This window comes from Ochotona curzoniae, unplaced genomic scaffold (genome assembly GCF_017591425.1).
Source record: "Ochotona curzoniae isolate NIBS_2020 unplaced genomic scaffold, NIBS_Ocur_1.0 contig_2723, whole genome shotgun sequence".
NCBI lineage: Eukaryota > Metazoa > Chordata > Mammalia > Lagomorpha > Ochotonidae > Ochotona > Ochotona curzoniae.
Genome location: NW_024465573.1, coordinates 6,793,639 through 6,816,143, shown reverse-complemented (window position 1 = coordinate 6,816,143; position 22,505 = coordinate 6,793,639). Strand labels below are relative to the sequence as shown.

The 22,505-nt window shown below is 39.2% G+C and overlaps 1 protein-coding gene across 1 annotated transcript in view; it reads left to right on the top strand.

The window, feature by feature from the left end:
- MAML2 (mastermind like transcriptional coactivator 2) overlaps positions 1 to 22,505 on the top strand; it is a 334,519-nt gene that overhangs the window by 299,472 nt on the left and 12,542 nt on the right. Inside the window, exon 3 of the mRNA XM_040976840.1 lies at positions 21,041 to 21,244. Within this exon, the coding sequence (XP_040832774.1) occupies positions 21,041 to 21,244 (204 nt within the window). The remainder of the gene's footprint in view (positions 1 to 21,040; positions 21,245 to 22,505) is intronic.

Below are 22,505 nucleotides of genomic sequence, written 5' to 3'. Positions count from 1 at the left end.
ATACAGTTCCACAGGCCCTGAGATTTCTCCTCTTCCCTCTCCTAATCACCTCCTCCACCACCGAGTTTTCCCATAACATTACAACATTTTATTATTTCATTGAATACAGTTTTAAATCCAGCTTCTCTTTCTCTACCTTCTGAGACTCCCATAACTTTTATATTTGGCCTTTTAATGGTGTTTCTTAATTCTTGAATACTTTTTTTAGCTTGACCCAGCTCTGCTTCCAGATTTCTGATTGTTTCTCCATTGTGGCAGTAAATATCTTCCAGTTCTGAGATTCTTTCTTCTACCTCATTCATCCTATTATTGAGACATTCCACTGAATTTTTAATTTACTCTATTGTATCCTTCATTTCCAATAATTCAGTTTGATTTTGTTTCAGTGTTGCTATTTTGTGTGGCATATTCCTTAAATTCCTGCATATGCTTCTCATTGATGATAAGAAGCTTTGTAACAAATGTTTTGAATTCTGCATCCCCCATTTTCTCAATGTATTCCTCAGTGAACTCTGAGGTTAGCCAAAGGCTTCTGCTCCTTTGCAAAGGGAGTCTTCAGTTAGATTCTTTGTGCCTTTGTCTCTGTTTTGCTCTTTGTAATTTTACTTCACATTATCAGATTCTTCTCCATGGGGAGGATTTCGAAGCTGTGTCACCCACAGACCTGCAATTTGATTTTACCTATTGTGGTTGGTACCCTGTTCTATGTTTGCAGTCACTTGTGACACTCCCTCCGGTGATTTTCAGATCTGGGCTCTTATGTCAGACTTCTACCATAGTCTCCATAGCCCCAGGTCCTGGATCAGTACTCTACCTCCTGTGATTCCATGCAGTTGTTACACCGTTGTCTGTATGACATTTCTCCCACTTCTAGTTCACACAGTTCCCAGGATTAAGGAGACACCAGGTATCCCAAATAGCTAGCTAGGTTGTTTGTTGGTGGTGCTGATTTTGTCAGAACCTGCTGGTCGTTAGATCTAAGGGCCATACGAATCTATTTCAAGTCGTAAGATGCCAAAGATAGTATTATTTTCGATGTGGGACCAGTGCAAAGCACTAAGCTCAGTGAGTTCACTCTCAGATCAGCACATGTACAGCTCACTGTTGTCCCTGCAGTCTCAAAGTCTTTGCTACACTGCACAAAATGGCACCTGATATGTTACTCATGGAGCTCTTTATCTGCTGGCCATTAGGTCTGGATGCTACCTGTACCTATTTAAGGGGATCCTGTAGGATGCCAGGTTGTTGCAGTTCACTGAACCCAAAACAAATTCCCTTCCAGCTTGGTGCATGCACAGTCCTGTCCCGTAACCTTTGCCTCCCTACATGTGATATGCCCAATTCAGCTCTACTGGGAGTTTGGGGTGGAAATTCCACCCTGTTTCCACACCGCCTTTTGGATCTGATGCTCTGTCTCCGCTCATGGTCAAATCAAACAGACCAGCAGGACAGGCAGTTCTTTGTCTGCTTTCCCACGTCTATCAGTCTACAGGTTCCCTTCTGCCGTTGGTCTGTCCTCTTCTGATTCTTGGAATGTGTCCTTTCTGCTTCATCCTGGCTAATGTTTCTCCATCAGTTTAAACATGTCCTCACCCTATTCTGCCATTTTGATTCTCATGAAGAAGGTTTTTATGATGCTTTGTTCAACATAGAAGCTATTTTTACCTAGAATTTAGCAGTAAATGCTAAATTATAGCAACTTATCATGTTGCTTCAGGATTTCAAAGTTTTATTTTAGAAAATAGTATTTAATCAATTTCTTACACCATCTATGAACATAATCTAGTAAGCAGATGTGGAACTAACAGCTTATTATGTTCACACTCACTGTATCCATTCACAGTCTGCCAGACTCAGAATAAAAGTCAAGACATGTGCACATAGAAGCTCTGTAGATGTTGTAGCATTTGAAATTAAAATAGTGAGAAGGCTGCCTGGGCGTCCCTTCAGACAGGGCACAGCGGAGCACAGAGGCAGGAAATATGCCAGACTGCCTCTGTAGGAGGCTGCTGAGAGCACGTGCAGCCAGGAACAAGGAACCGCTTAATGATTAATCACTGTCAACCTTTGTTCTCGTTAAAGACTTGATTGTTGGACAAGGCTTGTAATGAGGGACTGTTTTGGTGTCTGTTGCTATGAGATTGTGTTCACTGATCCTCAGTTGATGTAAGCTGCTGTTCTCTTTTCGCCCAAGTATAATGAACTTGAATGAAAATGTTCTAACAGTGCCTACTAGCGGTGCTTTAAGAAGAGATCCTGAGCTTTCTGTTTGTCCAATGTTGCTACAGCTCAAAATAGGGAATAGATGACCAAGAGTTTGGCTTGACTCAGTTGTGGTATATGAGATTATAGCAAAACAAACAAACAAAAGGATTTATTTAAGCATCATAATAAAATCAGTAGGTAAAAGTATATTTTAGAGTGCTAATGAGATGAAGACCCTCCCTGCACACACCCACACAAATATTCACAGCTTTTCTTTTAGCAAGCACAGATGCTCAAAAATCAAAACTGAACGGCATGTTACCATATCTCTTGCTTTGTAAAAATACAATATTGGAATGTAGTTTTCAAACCAAGTTCTTAACCACCAAATTATGTGAGACTGAAATGTGTCTTGGAGTTTTTCTAAAGATGAAGAAAAAAAAAATCCCTATTTTTTCTGTCATCAATTGGTTGACTTACTCTGGGCTTTTCAAAGTCAGTTTTGAAGCCTCTTCTCCCCACTTCCTCTGGTTTTTTTGTTTGTTTGTTTGTTTGTTTGTTTACTGCAGTAGAAGATCAACGGAACATTTCAATGAAGAGGGAAAAAACCAGAATTTTCAAACTAATTATACATCTGGGTTAAAATTACCCATTTATAAAACTCTGAAAAGCCTATAAAATTATCACATCACTATCATGAAATTACTTTTAAAATATATACTTACATAAAAATATTATTATAGAATAACTAAAACTGTTGGTGAAATTCTCAAATTATGCCTAGCATCCTATACCAGCCAAATATCTCCCTATAGATTTTATATGTCTGTATAGAGAACTTCTCTTGTGATTTACATTCATATATAATTATCTGACTCTAAATGTGCCATGTCCCAATCATTCCCTTTTTTTTTTATTCTACTGACTCAATCACACTGTAATCATGGGATTGGGGTAGGGACTGTTTGAACAGACAGCATCCTATAAACCCACCTTACCCACAGATGACTGAGTGCCTCAATTGATATTGGAGGTGATGCTGCTTAAGCAGGATTCTCTCTCAGAATGTCCCCTTTACAGAAAGGTTAGAAGGGATATGGAAAACGCCAGTTAATTTACACTTACATTTCCCAAGAGAAATGCTTTAAATTCTCCCTAACAGAAAAAAATCAAGTGTCCATTTAAATCTCTAAATACAAATCTAGTTTTCTTGAAAAAATATTCACAGGGTATAACCTGCCAATGCTTTGCTTTTCATAATATCACTGCTATGTTTAAATATCCATTTGTCCCTAAACGTATAGGATGTATGTTTTCTCTGAAACAAGTGTCTGTCCTGATAAATATGGGACAATATAATTACAATACAAACTAGGAAGTTTACAGTGATAATGATAGTTAAACTTGATTGGGGCATTTAAGATGCATTATACTTTATAGTAAGCAGATCATCCCCAAAGTGACAAATTATTTGATTCAGTTCTTGGTGCTACACTCACTCGCTAAGGAACATCTTTCAGTAACTCATGCTTTATAAATCTTGGTAGGCCTGACTGTATTTTATCCTTGACCATAGATATTTGTGTAAAGGAGTGCTTGACTATTTGTATGATTGGTCCTTGAACAGATGTCCTTGGACAATATTTCTAGTAGCTAATCTAAAATCCTGAGAGAAAACCATATAAATAAATCACTTTGCACAACATTGTGAATTATTATTTGCATTTATATAGACACACTACAACCTTCCTTTAGATAATAAATGTTTACAGATAAATGACCCTATCCTTCCTGGCTTCTGTTAGAATTGAAGCTATACATCAATCCCCATATTGTTTTCTTCAACTCTCTGAAGACCAGTGTAGGGATTCTGCTGAATAAATGTAAAAGTTCCCTGAAAGTTATTCACCTCCCTGAAATTTTATGAATAGCAATTGAATTAAATTTCTGAAATCAGCTAGAGTATCTAGATCTTTGCTTTATTTTAAAGAGAGAAGGAGAGAATATCTTCCTTGTATTGTTTCTCTCCTCACATGCCTACAATAGCAAAACTGATCCAAGCCAAAGGCAGGAGCCGGGACATCCATTCCAGTTTCCCATATGGGAAACTCCCATATAGGAGGCAGAGCCCAAGTACTTGAGTCATCACTGACTTCCTCCCAGACATGTCAGCAGGAAGCTGAACTGAAGCCAGAATAACATGGATCTGAACCAAGCACTCTGATATGAAACATGAATGTCCCAAGCAGCAGCTTTAACTTCTCAGCCACAATGCCGGCCCTTATTTTCTTATTAAAACCAATGATGAAATACATGCACTTATGATCAGGACCAAGTAAACAATTTTTAAGAGGTTTATTTCTTTTTATTTGAAAGGCAGATTTACAGAGACAGGAAGAGAAAGAACTTCCATCCACTGGTTCACTCCCTAAATGGCCACAATGGTCAGAGCTGAGCTTATCCAAAGCCAGGAGCTAGGAGCTTCTTCTAATTCTTCTGGGTCTCCCATGTGGGTTCAGGGTCCCAAAGCTTTGGACCATCTTCTACTGCTTTCCCAGGCCACAGGCAGGGAGCTGGATGGGAAGTGGGGTGGCTAGGACATGAGTCAGGATGCTGGTGCTTGCACATGCCAGTTCAGCCACTGCACCAGTCCCCAGGTTAAATCTTACATATGAGAAGCTGTAAGTGGGTATGTAGATAATTGTCATAACACCTGGGAGGAAACCATCAACTCAGCTGTCAGAAAAAATAATAAAAGTAGAGCAAAGAAAATGTGTGAAAACATTCAGATTTAATTTATAGGTAAGGGCAAAGCAGCAATATTGAGGTTAAAAAGAAAGACTGAGATCCTGGGGTTGGTTATTTTCAGCAGTATGCAGGACCATGTTTCAAAGGACCTTAGAAACAAATATATATGGTCTTACAGTCCATGACTAGTAAAGTATACATCAAAGCTACAGTGAATAATGTGATTTTATCCCTAAATATCTTAAAATGCCTTGAAAAACCTTCAAAGTACTTATTAAACATAACAGAATATTAATTATTGCATAATACTTCGAGGAAAACAACTTTGAGAAGTTGTGCTAGAATCTCAGAATGTCAAAACTGTGCTGGGCCGGTGTTACGGTGTAAAGGGAAGGCTTCCCACGTTCCATCTGGGTGCTGGTTTCTCCTGGCTGCTGCACTTCCCATCCGGCTCATTGCTAGCAGCCTGGGAAAGCAACAGGAGATGGCCCAAACAACTGGCACCCTGCCACCCATGCGGGACATCCCAGGGTGAAGGGAAGCTGTTGCCTCCTGCCTTTGGCCCGCCCGGCCCAGCCCAGGCCTGTGCAGCTGGCCCTTTGGAAAATGAACCAGCAAATGCAAAATTTACTCTCTCCCTCTTCCTGTGTAATTCTAACTTTCAAATAAATAAAGAAATCTTTATTAAAAATTTGCATACAAAAAGAAAATTGAAGTAAATACTGGGAGAGGTTTGATAAATGTGATGAACGTCAACTAAAACTCTTGATGAATGAGTTCCTAGGATGAGGTAATCAAACTGTGTTCTTCCTCATATGAAAACAACCATAGTAGTTGAACTCATTAAGTAAATCTTAAAGCCAATTATTTGATAATATGAATGTAAAGCAAATACTTGACTGACTCTTGAATTTCTTTGGTTCTTGGTGATGTGGCGTTTCATATGCTCAGCTCGAGTTCTGCTAAATTTATTAACAGGCTAACAGTTTTTAAGTTTTTGGTCTTCTTTTCCTTTAAGCATGGCTGGATAACAGTATTTTTGCATTCTTAAGGGATCCAGTTGGCTCAAATTTACTCACCATTTTGATTAAAATATTCAGACATGCTCAGATATATACTAAATGACCTGTTCTGTGGATCGAGCCAGCAGCTGAAGCGTTGCTGCTGTCCCAGCTGTACAGCCCTTTAAAAAGTACCACATGCATCTGGAAAACACAAAGCAGTGTAAACACTGGGAACTACACCATATATCAGTCTTTCTTCATGCATTCTCTCCTGATCAACAGTGAGGAACATAAGCCACAAATGTTTACCAAACTGAAAAATCACTGGACAGTTACGTTCAAATCAAGGATCTGTTTCCAGTTACAAGTAACAGAATCCAATACAACCAACCTACCCAAATTGCTGAGGAAAAAAAAAAGGTTGAAAGTTCATGTAAATCTGTACGTGCTGATTTTTAAGTTCAAGGTTTGAACCTAAGTGAAAAGATTGTGTAATGTCTTGAACTGACAAAACATATTTACTCCTTGGCAAGGTATTTAATATGATATTTGTCATTTCACTGCAGATTTTTAATATACATGTTACTACTCTAGTAATACCTAAACAATAGTGAAAAATTTCAGAAAAATGTTATTTCCAAGCAAGTAGTAATTATTTATTTAATGACAACTATCTACTAAGTGTCAGGTATATGTGTGTAAGCAGGAATGCATAGATAAAATATGGTCCATTTTCTGAAATTGACCATAAGGTAGAAAAATAAAACTTAGAGGAAAATAAATAATTGCTGTGTTCCAGTATGCATGAGAAGTAATAATAATCCAAGTGATACTAATCACCTGTGTTAGAAATGCAGCAAAATACATGTACCTCTTTCTAAATTCTCAATTTAGATGAGTTCATGTAAAGAGTAAAATTGACTCTCCTGAAATATATGTCAGAAATGATCAGTGAATACTGCCTTAAAATGGATACTATTGAAAAATAACTGAAGCTGTCTAATTTGCCTGGTAATCCCAAAGAAAACAAAGAAGCTAAAATATTCGTTGAGGGGTGTGTGTGTGTGTGTGTGTGTGTGTGTGTGTGTGTGTGTGTGTGTAAGACTGCCCTGATTTGATTATTTGCCAAAGTCAATAAACATTCTTAGCACTTCTTTCTAAATTCATAGCCATAGAATTGTAGCACAGATAGCAGTAGCTGTATAGCTAATTTGATTCATGTAGACAGGCAAGATAATCAGACCAAAAGAAGTTGACCTTATCCACAGTAGACTTTTCATATAAGGTTATCATTTTTCTAAAACATTATTTTGGTACTCTGCAGATCAAAATGTATTTACATAAATAAGACTTGGTAAATAACCTGATTTTCTGGGAAATGGTCCAAGTGAAACCTCTGGTCTTTTGAAGTTCATCCCTCAGTGATTCTTAGGGAGAACTCAGCTTTTTTGAAGTCCCACTGAAGTATTTAGTGGCTTGCTTTGCTAATCCAAGGGAGACTTCAGAGCTACATTTAACAGAGAACAGATGGCTCTTTCTCTAATATACTTTGTGGTCATAACAAGAATGCATTCAAAAATAGCTAATCATGTCAAATTAGAATAGATGGAAATATTAAAAGATATATTGACCACCATCTTTGTACTTCATCACCGCATCTGTATCTCCATGTTTGTCACATAACCTACAATAATAGGCATAGTTCATAAGAGGAGATAGGTCAAAATTGGAATCTGTAGGCTACATTGCTGGTTAATACATTTTATATATTTTCCTGTGACATGCAGATTCAAAATACAAAAATTATCTCAAACAAAATATTTTGTAGAATTTTAAATGGGATCAGGGAAAAAGCTGAAAAAACACAAAAGTTATTACCAAAAGTTACATACTTCTACACTGGGCCTTTTACATTCTCATGTGTGAGTTTGTCCAGTATTTCAGACACTTACTCAGCATTTCCATTTCCAAGAAAACTGTTTTAATCCTCCATTCCCTATTCTCAACTGGATCAACCCATTATCTATTCATTTCAAATTTAAAAATCTTTGTTTGTCATGATGTTATCCTGTATTTCAGACACAGTTGTAAAGAAAAAGCAATCAAACTATCGAGTGATATTTACTCACTGATTGAGTTAATGAAAATGCAATTTTTACAACTGTATCACAAAAATGAAATCTAGAGATTATAATCTAACCTTTGTATTCCAATGCTACACAAAATAAGGCCCAGAGAGGTTACAAATGACAACTTAAAAATGTAACAAGATTCACAAGCACAAGGAACAGATTCCTAGAGTAATCAATTAAATGTCACAGGGACAAGGAAAAGTGATCAGAGCCAATCATAGTTAAAAATAAATGTCAGTGTCTTTTGAACACTCTCTTAGTCCATTTGTGCTGCTCCAAAAAAAATCATGAACTGAATGATTCATGAAGAGTGAGGATTTCTGCCTCACAGTTCTGCAAGCCAGAAAGCTCAAGACCGAGGTGGCAATGCTGGTGTGTGGTAAGGTCTTACACTACCAAAGCTTGCTTCTCCAGGTGGCACTCCTACCTAGCCGAAGGTAGAAAGTGAAAGAGGTCCGAACTCGGAACCTACCCTTTTACGAGGGCAACTATCAGATGCATGAAGTTGTAGCTTTCACAGCTTAATCACCCTTCTAAAAGCTCCACCTCCTAAAAACCATAATAGGGACCAACTTTTAACATGAATTTTGGAGGTGCACCACTATTCAAACCACAGCAAATACTTCCTGTGGCCCAGTGATTGTGTTAGACATTGTAGCTACATCATCTTATTTAAGCTATACAGCAATTAGGTAGTCAATATAAGAAAATGAGACAGAAAATTTTGTAATTTTGCCAAGAACAAACAATTAGTAGGTTATGGAAGAAATATTTAAACACAGGCGTTCTGACTAAAAAAGACATATTATATTATTTTTATAGAATATTGCAATGAAATTTGTAAGAATTTCCTTAGATCTCTCCCTTTTTTCTGTAAAACAGCATAATAAAAATATGTACATGCTCTGTACAAATTGTTAACAGGGTGAGATTCCAGAGTAAAAATTAGATATTGTTTCCTTTTTTTTTCCTTTCCAAAAAAAATCTTAAGTTCTTTATAAGAAGCCACTTAGGACAGATCTTCCTCTCTGAGAAGGAGGGAGCAAGAGAGAGAGAGAATATCTTCCATCTACTGGTTTACTCCCCACATGGCCAAGTTTAGACCAGACTAAAGCCAGGATCACAGAACTTCATCTCAGTCTCCCACATGGGTTTCAGGGGGGCTAAGTACATGGGCCATCACCTGTTGCTTCCCCAAGCGCATTAACAGAGCAGCTGGGACGCGAACCAGCACTCATGGGATGGCGATGTCATAGGCTACAGATTCAGCCACTGTTAAAAACAGCATGAATTTAACACCCTTTACTCAACCGTATATATTTTTTTACTAAACAAAAGTGGGGGGGGCATTTATTGGCAAGTCTGCTGTGCTGTCACCAGGGAAGCAAATAAGCAATCTTGACACAGAATGACAAATGCTGACAAATAACCAAGTACTAGGTCTTCTGGTAACACAGGAGGGAGACTCAGACTTTGAGAGGTAAACAATTTTTTGAAAAAAAAAATGAGATTTGAGCTGAGCCCAGAAAGAATGGGTGCCCCCTAAGTAGATAAAAAAAAGAGGAGGAAGACTGTGGTCTACAAAGTTAGGAAACCATCCAGAAAAGTAGAGAATAGAAGGTACTCTGTGACTTGGGAGAATTTAAGGTACTTAACATCACTCTACAGTTAAGGAAGAAGCAGATATATTAAGAGATGGTACTGAAGAAAGAAACAGAGGTAAGGTGTTAAAAATCATGTACCATTCTCAGAAGTTAATACTTAATTTCCAAGATGAGTAGCCATGGATGTGGGAGTAGAGTGTGAAGGATGTATCTAAGGGCAAAGCAATTTCATCACTTTCATAAGCATTTACTGTTAGAAAGAGAGGAATTTTCGACCTGAAGTGTATGGATAGCCTATTTTAAAGAATTCATACACTCTTTGAAATTGTAGATAAAATTGTTGAGGGAGAGAAAGAGAGAGAGAGGAGAGAGAAAGAGAGAGAGAGAGAGCGCGTGTTTGGGAGGAGGGGAAGAGAGGCAGAATCCATAGTTTTGTGAAATTCCTGAGAGAGTTTTATTATCAGAGTCTGAGATCACTGTTCAACTTACAGAACAAGAATCTCAAGTCTGCCACAAAGAGACCTTCTAAAGTCAAAGATTTTCCTTTTTAAGAAAAATTTCTCATTTCTTCCTCTGAATTACCAAACTCTCCCCACTCCACCCTGACCCACTGACGTTTTGTTCCTGGCCACTCTCCCACCCAAATGCTGCTTTCTCACTCATGGAACTGGTCCCTATGCCAACCCACAATAAGTGTCCACCCCAGAGACTAAGAATAGCCACAGTGTCCTGGTGACTTGAAAATTAGGTAACATCTGAAGGATGAACTCTATAGTGACTATAAAACTCATTCTAATAATTTGAACCAAATGGATTATAAACTCAGAATCGGAGATTCCTAGCTGAGCAAGTGAAGAAAAAGACTCTATTTACTGGAAGGAAAAAAACAGTCTACTGCTCATAATTGTTGAGGACAAGGAAAAAGACTAAGCCAGATACATTCCCCTCTATTATCAAACTCCACCTTTCAATATCACCATCCCAACCAACACTCCCATGACTAGTTCTGCCAGACAAGCTGCAATTGATTTTGCCCCCATTTTCTTTTTTCGTAATATATTATCTTGGATTTGGAAATGTATTCATCTTTCAGTTGTCTGTATGATATTGTGCAAGTCAATTCTTAACCTTTCAAATAGAGTGCTCATCCATCAAATGACGTCAGAAGGAGAACCCAGAAGTCACTTTTCAGTTCCTACTGTTTTTGTTTACTCTTTAAATTTTGTTTTTAACATTGTTTACTTAGTCGAGGGGGATGCAGACCCACACTGGTCTCTTTGGTGAGGGTGAGAAGAGTCAGGTATGAAAGAGTGTGAGTGGGACATATGTTTCAGGTTTATTTTTTTCCTTCTATGTCCACAAAATACATTAGCGTTAGGGATGTGAGTTCCCGTTCCTCATAATGGTGGCTAGAGTGGAGCACTATAGTAAAGAGACATTATGATATAGATTTCTGAATCTCAGTTAACAGTTACATCCAAGAATTACTGGGTACTTTCTCCAAGATATTTTGCAACTTAATGTTAATAACAAAACTACCTAGCATTCCTTGGCTAAGGCATCCAAGCAGAGCAACGGTCAACAAACCTGTTCCATAAAGGACCACAGAGTAAATGTTTAGGTTTTATTGGCCATCAGGTCTCTGAATTATTCAGTTCTGTTGATACAGTGTAAAAGCAGCTGCAAAAAAAATATGAAAATGAGTGTGTATGGCTATGTTCAAAAACTTTTTAATTGTCAGAAAGGTGGCAGTCTTGTGGTTGATCTTGTGGCACAGGGAGGTAAGCCAATACCTGCAGTTCTCACATCCCAAGTGAGCACTGCTCCACTTCCAATCGAGTTCCCTATCAATGCATCTGGGAAGTCAGTAGAAGATGGCCCTTGTCCTTGAGTCCCTGCACGCATGTGAGGGACCTGGGGAAAGCTCCTGTCTCCTGGCTTCAACCTTGCCCAGCTCTTGTTGTGACCATTTGAGGAGTGAATCAACAGATGGAAGATTTCTTTCACTCTCACTCTCCTCTCTCTCCCTCTTCCTATTTCCCTGTAGCTCTGCCTTTCAAATTGATATTAAAAGGAAGCACCCTGGAACCGGTTGTGATTGTTTGACTTTTGAAATACGAGATGGCAGACTGGCAACCTGATGATAAAGTGATTTATCCCTTCAATCTTTTTGTTTACACATAGTTTCTTAGATGATTTCCTGACCAGTGTTTTGTTATCATCATTGTTGTTGCCATTATTGTGCATCAAGCAACAACTATTCAATTTTTTAAGCGACGCACAGCGCCCCCATTATCCATGTCCCAAAAAAACAACATGAAGTTGGCAGACCTGAGGGCTTGTAAGGAACCTGAAACAGTCAAGGCTACTCATTTCTCAGGCATAGAGATAAATAAATGGCTTCATCAGCAGACAGTGCAGAAGATGAATGGCCTGGAGGAACAGTTGAGCAGTTAGTTCGTTGAGACAGGGAAAGAAAGGAAAAGAAGAAAGGTGGGGGGGGAGAAGGGGAGTGCAAAAGAAAGATTGATTGACTAGCAAACCAGTTTGTGAGATCCACTGTACAGACTTGCCCAGCTGCCGACTGCATCTTGAGTTTGTTTTGCAAATTGCAGATGCCTAGCACTAGAAGCCAAGAAAAAGAAAGGGCAATCATTGCATGCCAAAATACTCTCATGGATCTCAAATCACTTACATTGCCTCATTTTGGTCAGGAGGAAATCATTATATGTCCCCCTTCTTTCCAAAATAAAAGAAACACAGAGACATTTTACTCTGATGCCTAGAACAAGACAAATATTTTTTAGATTTTTTTTTTATATTAACAGTACCTGCCCAACAACTGCCTGCTCTGTTGTAGCTACTACGTCACTGTTCTACCCACAAAAGGGCTTTAACAGTAGAAATGACTGAAGTCAACAAATCAATACTGCAATGCATTTTAATAAAACCAGAGATATTTTTGTTTGCTTCTTTAGGGTATATCTGACTGGACCCCATTCTGCCTCTTATGGAAATCAGTCCCTTTTAAAAGAACCCTCACATTGCCTTAAAATCAAAGAATACTGATCTCAGCATTCTTATTAGTTAACATTTTTTCTTGAACATCTCTTACGTACAGACCATGATTTACAGGTATTTTTTAAAGACCCAGTGGGCCAAGCCTTCCCTCTACTCTTTGTCACTGAGATTTACAAGATTTTCTTCTTACACACTATTCTTTCAAGTATTTATCCCAAAATTTTATTTTTTTTTAAAGATTTATTTTTATTATTTTTTCATTGGAAAGGCAGATATGCAGAGAGGAGAGACAGAGAGGAAGATCTTCCGTCCGATGATTCACTCCCCAAGTGAGCACAACGGGCCGATACTATGCCAGTCCGAAGCCAGGAGCCTCTTCCGGGTCTCCCACGCGGGTGCAGGTTCCCAAAGCTTTGGGCCGTCCTCGACTGCTTTCCCAGGCCACAGGCAGGGAGCTGGAAGGGAAGCGGGGCTGTAGGGATTAGAACCGGCGCCCATATGGGATCCCGGGCGTGCAAGGCGAGGACCTTTAACCACTGTGCCACCGTGCCGGGCCCTATCCCAAAATTTTAAAAGAGGGCATATTGGATTTGCTAGTAGACCTGAGAATGTGGAGTTAATTCCTGATTTTTCAAATATCAACTTTTTTCAGAAAGGCTTCAATCTACCTACAAGTGATGCACAGTTAATGATAGGGAATACAGATTATTTTTCCTTTCAGTAAAAGGGATGCTATTTAAGAGTCCAAGTTCCCTTCATTTCTCACAGGTTTGTAAGCATAACTTATAAAATCATTGGATAAGTACATCTCAGGTAATCTATAGACAAGATATTAAATCAATGAAGCAGCAAATTCGAGAAAACATTTTTTGCTAGGTTTTCCATACATTAAACCATGCATCCCACTCCCTACCAATGTAAACTAATCATGTCATGCTTTGATTTTGTCCAGCTAAAAGGTTTGGTCTCATATACTTGATTTACCAATCTCCTAACATCCTTGAGATGGTTCTGGAAAATATATTCTCTCTTAATGTTACAGAAAGGAACTTAAAAATATGAATAAGCAGTAGGATTTACACTCCAAAAACCTTTGTTATCTGTGTTTAGGATTGGCTAATTCCAACGCACTACCATTGTGGTCACTTGGGGAGTGAATCGATGGAAGTGAGATCTTCCTCTCTGTCACACCTGCTCTCTGTATATCTGATTTTCCAATTAAAAATTTTTAAAAATTCAATGAATGAATGAATCCCAATGTTGCAAAGTCTGTATTTAGCATTTTCTTCAATCATATATGTTTAAAGAACAGCTTGGAATTCTAAAGAGTATTCTAAATGAATTATGTTTCTGTAATTTAAGCAGAGGTTGCATGGTCATCAGGCAAAGAATGTTAGAAGCAGTTGCTGTTTGGGGACGAGACTAGATGGATGGATGGGTGCATGGGTGGGTGGATGAGTGAAAAGACACCTAAAGGTTTTTCTATATAAAGGAGTTTTTGCTATATAGTCTAAAGAATCTTGTCTGCATAGAGTTTGTGACTAATTCTTTAGATTATACCAATTCCATAAAAATATCTAGCTTTTTGTATTTTTTAAGGTTTATTTCTTTTTATTGGAAACTCAAATATATAGAGAGGAGGAGAGACAGAGATGAAGATCTTCCGTTTGCTGAATCTCTTCCGAAGTGACAGCAACGGTTGTAACTGCGCAGATCTGAAGCCAGGAGCCCGGAGCCGCTTCCGGGTTGCCCAAGCATGTGAGGATCCCAAAACTTTGAGCCATCCTCAACTGCCTTCCCAGGCCACAGGCCAGGAGCTAGATGGAAATGGAGCAGGTGGGACAGGAACCTGATACGTGCAAGCCAAGGACCTTAGCTGCTAGGCTGTCACCAGGGATGCTTTTTTGTGTTCTTTTAAAGATTTATTTCTTTGAAGGTCAGAGTTACAGAGAGAGAGAGAGAGGAAGTGAAAGAGAGAAGAAAGAGAGAGAAGCAGAAACACAATGAGAAGTCTTTCATCTGTTTATTCACTCCCCCAAAAGGCTACCACTCCTGAGCCGAGCTGATGCCAGGAACCAGGAGCCTCACCCAGGTCTTTCATGTGCATGGCAGGGGCCCAAGCACTTGGGACATCCTCTGAGGCATTTTGCAGGTGCATTAGCATGGAGCTGGATCAGAAGTCGAACAGCCAGGACCCAGAACCTTGCTCATACAGAATTCAGTATCACAGGCAAACAGCTTAGCTCACTACACACAGCGCTGGACTGCCAAGTTCTTCTGAAATGACAGACTAGAATGCAAGAATTTCTTAAACTATACATATGAATTTATTATGAGATATTCTATACTGATTTTAGATCATTTTAAACTAACCTTAAGGTGAGCAAGCAGAAAGGGGATGGTTAGGAACATAGCAGTAAAATCCTGATGAGAAGGCCAAAGCCTTAGGGGAAGAAGATGCTCAAAAGTGAATGATGGTGAAAATTCAGAATCACTTCATACAGCCTGAGAAGTATTGGAACTATGGTCTCAAATCCTTTTTGGTGAGATGGCATTGTTGGAAAAATATTTATTTCATTAAGAGATTCTGATTTGAAAACTCACAAAACGTATTTGTTTTAAGTTCACAAGATCTTTTTTGTTTGTTTTATCCCAAGGTCTAGAATAATGATTGATGAATAGTAGATGCTCAATTAAATTTCTGTTGAATGATTAAGACTAGAAAGAAGATAATAATTCTTCACATGGGTTAACTATAGATAGAATTTTATTAAAAGCATATAAACGTGGTTTCATCAGCCTAGCATTTCCGTGCTGATTAAAGCAAAGTTCAAGATTATTTAGTCGTATTTCAAAAGGTACTGGCATACTGCCCCATTTCAGTGACTTGTTTGTAACGATGAAAGGACTTCAAAATCTCAGATAAATACACACACTTACAAACATGTGAACAACTATCTGTGAGAAAATACTAAATATAAACCAGTGTCAGAACCCTATAAGAATACAGAAATCCGCCCTCACACACACACACACCACAAGTGAGAGATCACTCAAGTTCATAATTTGAAGAAGTCACATGGCTTGTGATTATACACATGCATTTTATTATTTTACTACTTGGGAATGAGTATTTGCCCTAGCATTTGAGAAACCCACATGCCACATCAGAGTGCCTGGCTCTAGCTTCTGACTGCAGCTTTCAACTAATGCAAGCTCTGGGAAGCAGAGGGGATGGCTCAAGCAATGGGGCCCCTGCCGACTCCCCAGGGACCTAGATTCAGTTCCTGGCCCATGTTGTCAGTCCCAGCTGCTGTGGGTATTTGGAAAGTAGATTACTAGATGGGAGTTCTTTTTGTCTCTGTCTGCCTCTCAAACTAACAAAATTGAATTGTTTAAATTCCCTTTTTAAAAATGTGGAGATAAAAAAATATGGAGACTGCATCAATGGAAATAACCTAATTCATTCATAATCAGTCATGTGCTCTCATATAGTATGTACATGTTATCATCCACATAAGCTTATGATGTGCTGCTTTTAATGTGCAGTTGAAGTGTCCTTCAACAGGAAGAAACTGAATGTTGAGGAAAAAACAGATGATTTTCATTAAGTCCCTTTAAGTCAGAGTGAATCTGAATATGGGAATCAAAGCCAATGCACTGAAGCATGTTTTTCTCTCAAAATATTTTATGTACCAGTTTGCACAACATCTTGGCAATGACAGCAAGCCTGTGTAAGGAGGTGTTTTGGGTTTCACAGCTAACATAAGGGCAAAAATATGTGGCAACAGCCAAATATTACTTCGATCATGAATTGGAAGAATATGTGTAGTAGAGGGCAGGGAACGGCCCTTGGAATACAAGCTGCAATGTTCAAAAATTTTTTTTTCCAAAATTCCAAAAGAGAGCTTATCTAACTCTTTGCTCCACACCAGGGAACCTCTCAACACACCAGCACAAATTTGGACAATCCTTTGGACTCTAGGGAAAATGGTCCTAAAATATCTTCTGATGCTGTGAAGGAACAAAGCTAAATTTAGTACATCCCATCTGTTCGGTTAGAAAGAGAAAGATACATAGTTCCATTTTCTTAGAACATGCATCTTTTTTTTTAATCTTTGAGCTATTTTTCATATTTTTTTTTTGTAAATCATTACAAGGGTCACCAGCTTTGTTAACATAGAGCACTCAACCACCATTTTTCTTTCCTTTCATTTTTCCTATTTCTGAATAAATTTTTAGTATCTGAAAAATAGGCAGCTTTAATAGGAAAATGTATTAAATGAATCAATACAGATGTATTCATAACTAAACTGGGTTTTGGGTGATCTTGGTTTTGATACTAAGGCATTTAACAGAAATTAGTATGCTTTGATTTTTTTTAAGATTTATTTATTTTTATTGGAAAGGCAGATATACAGAAAGGAGGAGAGACAGAGAGGAAGATCTTCCGTCAATGGTTTACTCCCCAAGTGACTGCAATGGCTGGAGCTGAGCCAATCCAAAGCCAAGAGCCAGGAGCCTCTTCCGGGTCTCCCACACAGGTGCAGGGTCCCAAAGCTTGGGGCCATCCTCTGCTGCTTTCCCAGGCCACAAGCAGGGAGCTGGATGGGAAGCAGGGCTGCCGGGATTAGAACCAGCGCCTATATGAGATCCTGGCACATTGAAGGCAAGAATTTTAACCACTAAGCTATCACACCAGGTCTAGTATGCATTGATTTTTACTGTCCTAAGTTTGAATATGTGTATGTATACATGGTGTGTATATCTTCACAGAAAAATGGAAAATAGTAATTTTAAACTGAAATGCCTGCTTGTTCCAGGTTAATAGAGGAGAATGGGTAGGTGGAATAGAATAAGAAATAGTGAAGACTGTGGTAAACTGGAGAGCACAGGGGTCAACCTGGGTTTAAGCCATGATGTGTGCAAGCCCTCCATAACAGCCATGAAGCACGCTTGCCGTGGGAGTTCTTCAGGAAGAGATGTTAACAATTTTACTCTGTGTGTGTGTGTGTAAAGACTGTACCTCAAACATCTTTCTAATACAACAATACAAAAATAATCAAGTTTCAATTGAACATTTAAATTTGTCAGGCTTCCTGAGTACAAGACACTGTGCTAAATTTCACATGATCTAATGGTATGTCAACTATATGAATTTCATCATTTTATAAATGTGGCAACAAAGGCATGGTACATAGTAAATGTATGCTGGTTGCTCTGTGAATATAGGTTTGGGTATTAGATGAAGAACAACATACCCAAAACAAAGTACCTGAGTTCCTAACCAACAGGAAGGAAGCACACCCCATAAGGCAGGAAATGATACCTATCCTATAATCTGGTGTCTCCAAGGAAAAGGAAGGAAAGCTTTTTCCCAACTCTGTATGTAACTGAGAGTCCTACCTACCTGTTTGATAAAGTTGATACAGAACAATTTTCTGCAATCTGCAAGGCAGGTCTCCTTTGCTTCACAATGAAAAAAACAAAAACAAAAGCAACAAAAACAGAACCATTGCTCATGTATGTTGAAATAAGTTAACCCTTATGAACAGCTGCCATTTATTAAGAACTGATGATGCAGTAGGCATTGTATTATCTTTTCTAATTCTTACAGGGATGCTATGAAATCAGTACTGCTATTTTTTCTATCTTACAGATAAGAAAATTAAGTCTTAGAAAGGTTAATTAACTTTTTTTAAATTACACAACCACTATGCATTAGAACTGGAATCTGAATCCAGCTGCGAAGTCCCCTGTATAGCTCTACCCAGGAATCTGAACAGAAAAACATATTGAATTTATTTCCTTGATTGCCAATCACTTCATAGAAACATAAAATTGGGCCCAGTGCAATGGCTCAGTAACTAAATCTTTACCTTGCATGTGCTAGGATCCCATGTGGGTGCCGGTTCATGTCCTGGCTGCTCTACTTCCCTTCCAGCTCCCTGCTTGTGGCCTGGGAAAGCAGTCCAGGACGGCCCAAAGCTTTGGGATCCTGCACCTGCGTCAGAGACCCAGAAGAAGCTCCTGGCTCCTAGCTTCAAATCGCCTGAGCTCTGTTTAGGGCTGCTTGTGAAGTGAATCAGCAGACAGATCTCTTTCTTTCTCTCTGTAAATCTGTTTTTCCAGTGAAAATGAAATAAATCTTTAAAACATACACACACACACACACATAATCTACCCTGTAATTCTGTATCATAACATGGGAAAGGGGGAAAAATCAGGTCATTCCTGTTTGACTTGGAGTGCTGGAGGGCCCACCACTGCCTGCAAAATGTCGGCCTGCACTGCTCTCCAGTCTCTCCTTGCCCTTTCACCTGCCTTAGACTCTGCTTTCTTTTCTTTCAACTGTCAGTGCTCCACACCTCCTTCTCCACTCTTCTCAGACACTCAGCTCCACTGATCTAGATGTAGTATCCATATGAAGAGCAAATCATGCTGGCCACATGCCTGGTGGCCAGCAGGACCCAGGAACTGTGGTGGCTTTAATGTTGAAAGAACTGGCTTGTCATGGCAGTAAATGTATTCGATGATGGGTCCTGTATGTTGCTCGGAGCCTTTTCCAGATCTCCCACAAGGGTGCAGGGTCCCAAAGCTTTTTACTGTCCTCGACAGCTTTGCCAGCCCACAAGCACAAAAGTGGATGGGAAGTAATGCCTCCGGGATTAGAACTGGTGCCCATATGGGATGCAGGTGCATGTATGGCAAGGACCTCAGCCTCTAGGCTACCACGCCGAACTCTATCCCTTTGCTTTTGAGGCAACTAGTGAGCCCTGCAGCCCAGGGATTACTAAAGCAAAACCAGTTTCCTTACATCCCCAAGCTCTGGACTGGTGGCTTTATTTGGACAGTTCAGCAGATAACTGAACAAAGTGAAAGGGATTAAATGGAGGAGAATTTTCACGAATAGTTTTCCTAATACTACTCATTAGGCATCATATCATCAGAGCTGCTTTAACTCTTTTTTAAAAAATTGAAAGACAGACTGACAAATAGGCAGATCTTCCATCTGCTGATGCACTCCCCAGATGCATGCAACAGCAGATCCAGGAGCCAGGTACTTCATCCTGGTCTCCCACATAGTTGACAGAGGCCCACCCATCATCCAAGACTTTCCCTGCTATGTTAAGAGGAAGCTTGGATGGGAAGCCAGGACTTTAGGTGGCCCTCTGCCAGGGAATTCTGACAAGGCAAGCAATGGTTTAACCCTCTCCACACTACAACACTACCTCTTGCTTTATCTTTTCTTCTCTTGCAATATCATTCAGCACAGCTGGGGAATGAATTGGATTTTATTGCCACCAAATATCCTGAATTTTTCAAAATGCATCCACAGAACCAGTCAACCTTGGAATCACCTGAACAGTACTCTGGTCTACAGCCTCTTGGAGCTAAGCTTGGGCGTCTGCCTTATAACCTGCTTCCCAGGTGCTTGTCATCAGAGTGTAAACCATCTGACTTAGTACTTCTACCATCCACCTTCGATGCTACCTTCTCTTTAATCATACATGTTAGAAATCTCACCAAAGTGACACACTCTCCAAGATTAGGATCATATGTTCTAGTCTTCTTATAACATATATATTATATATGTATGTGTGTACAAACATATGTAGAATACAATCTAGAATATGGGATGGAAATTTATCATATCCAATATTAGTAAATATGTGAGTTTTTAATAAATACTGTCTCATCATTTGTGAATTTTTTTCTTTCATTGGTTAGTGCGCTGAAATTTTTAAATGATGATCAAGAACCTGAAAAAAGAAGTGCCTTCCAAGTGTCAGAGTGTTGGTGAAACAAAAACCAACAGGTTTTCCTGCCTTTCTGTCACAGACAGCTGGATGAGGCAAAATGTCCTAGATGCAAAATGATTATTAAAGCTACAAGCCCATGAATTGCAACATATCTCTTGCAAAGTCAGCGCTTCTTGGGAACTCTAGGAAAAAGGAAGGACTTATTTCTCAGTGATTCTGCAATGTGTTTGTGTCCCTGGGGTTTGGAGAGGGTTGTTACATGTTCTTATGGTAATTTTGTTTGAGATTCTACAAAAACCTTCTGGAATTGGAGATTCCACCATCAGAGTTATAAGGGAGGTTTTCCAAGGCGCTAATGTCAGTGACCCAGCTGCACTGGCTGCTGTGATGGGTGCTTATTTCTTCTACACTTCAAAGGCGATTCTTTTATCTCCAGTCCATTAACCATGTTTGCTCTTTAACAAGATGAAAAAATAAAATGTTTGTAATCTAAGTTACGATCTTCATGCTACGATTTTCTTCTTTTGATTCACAGTAGCTTTCCTCTCCTTTCTCTTCTTTAGGATCAACAGTCTGTGGTAGGCCAGAACACAGGCCCCAATCCAAGTCCCAACCCTTGCTCAAATCCAAACACTGGAAGCGGTTTCGTGAACTCCCAACAATCCCTGTTGAATCAGCAGTTGATAGGAAAGAAGCAGACACTTCAGAGGCAGATCCTGGAACAGAAGCAGCAGCTTCTTCTGCAACATCAGATGCTGGCTGATGCGGTAAGGCTTCTCCTGCGTGTGCTAACGGACCCAATAGAGGGAATTTGTTCTTTCCCATTTCTACTTACTGCCCTTTCTGTTTATGCCTACTGACTTGACAGCAACAAGGATATCCTGGCTGTAAGAGAAGCTAATTCCATACCGTTCTAGTGTTGCAGAAAGCCAACAAACTTGATTTACCAGCTCCTGGACAGTTGGAATGCACAGCACCTCAGCTCACTAGCCCTGCCCTGCTGAGGAATGTCTAGAATGACCACCACGGACACTGGAATCAAGCAAAAGAAACCAGTGTTATTCCCCAGCCCCGAGGGGAGCAGAAATAGAGAACAGAGCTTGAATCAATTCAAATCCACACTGGTTTTTGAGATAAATGGGTTTTGAAAGCCAACATGGAGTTTCAAAACTAAGAATTGGCTTCCAAAATAAAACATCTTAGAATGTGGGAACTTTTTTTAAGAGAAAATTGAAATGATATTCCCCACTTTGACCATATTTTTTGTTAGCTTTTAAAACATACAAGGTCATGTTTCCCACATAATACCAAACATTAAGTCAGCTTCAATATTTATCTGCTCATACTTTCTATATTTTCAGATATACTCATATACTCAGCAACTGATCCAAATGTTTTTTTTATCACCTAATCCATGGCCCTATCACCAGTAGTCTCAATCTGTCCCTTCTAACATTTGGCCAACTGAAATAAGAAAGGAGCAAAGTTAATCAACTCCGGGTTACTAGAGCTCAGATTCATAGAAAGAGGGGTGGGGGGGAGGGAAGGCAAATCCATGGGTAAGAGTTAGAAATGCAGAGCGCAGTGATTCAATACCTAATCATTTACGTGGAAAGATAACCAGTAACACGCCCCTTCTGTCTTCTCTAAACATTCCAAGGTCCTACTGAGGATGTCAAGTAAATAGATAATTGTATGTGATTGACAGAAATGCTTTGGGAAATAGTAGGAATGACTTCAGAGAGGAAGTCATCTCTACCAAAGAACTAAAGATGAAGGAGAAAATGGGAGGCAGAGAGGGGATGGTTCCAGTCAGCAATACATGTTGCTTTTGTGAGGAAAACACAGGATGAGACGCCAAGTAATAGAGCCTGAAGGACCAGGATTCTCATTGGCTGAAACACAATGGAGAGGCTTTTAAGAATGTAAAACAAGAGCTGCTTTATAGCAAAAGTATAAACAGAGCAAGATAAAACATATTAGAGAGAGTTTAAATATGTCTTGAAAAGATTTAGGGCAATCTGCCGG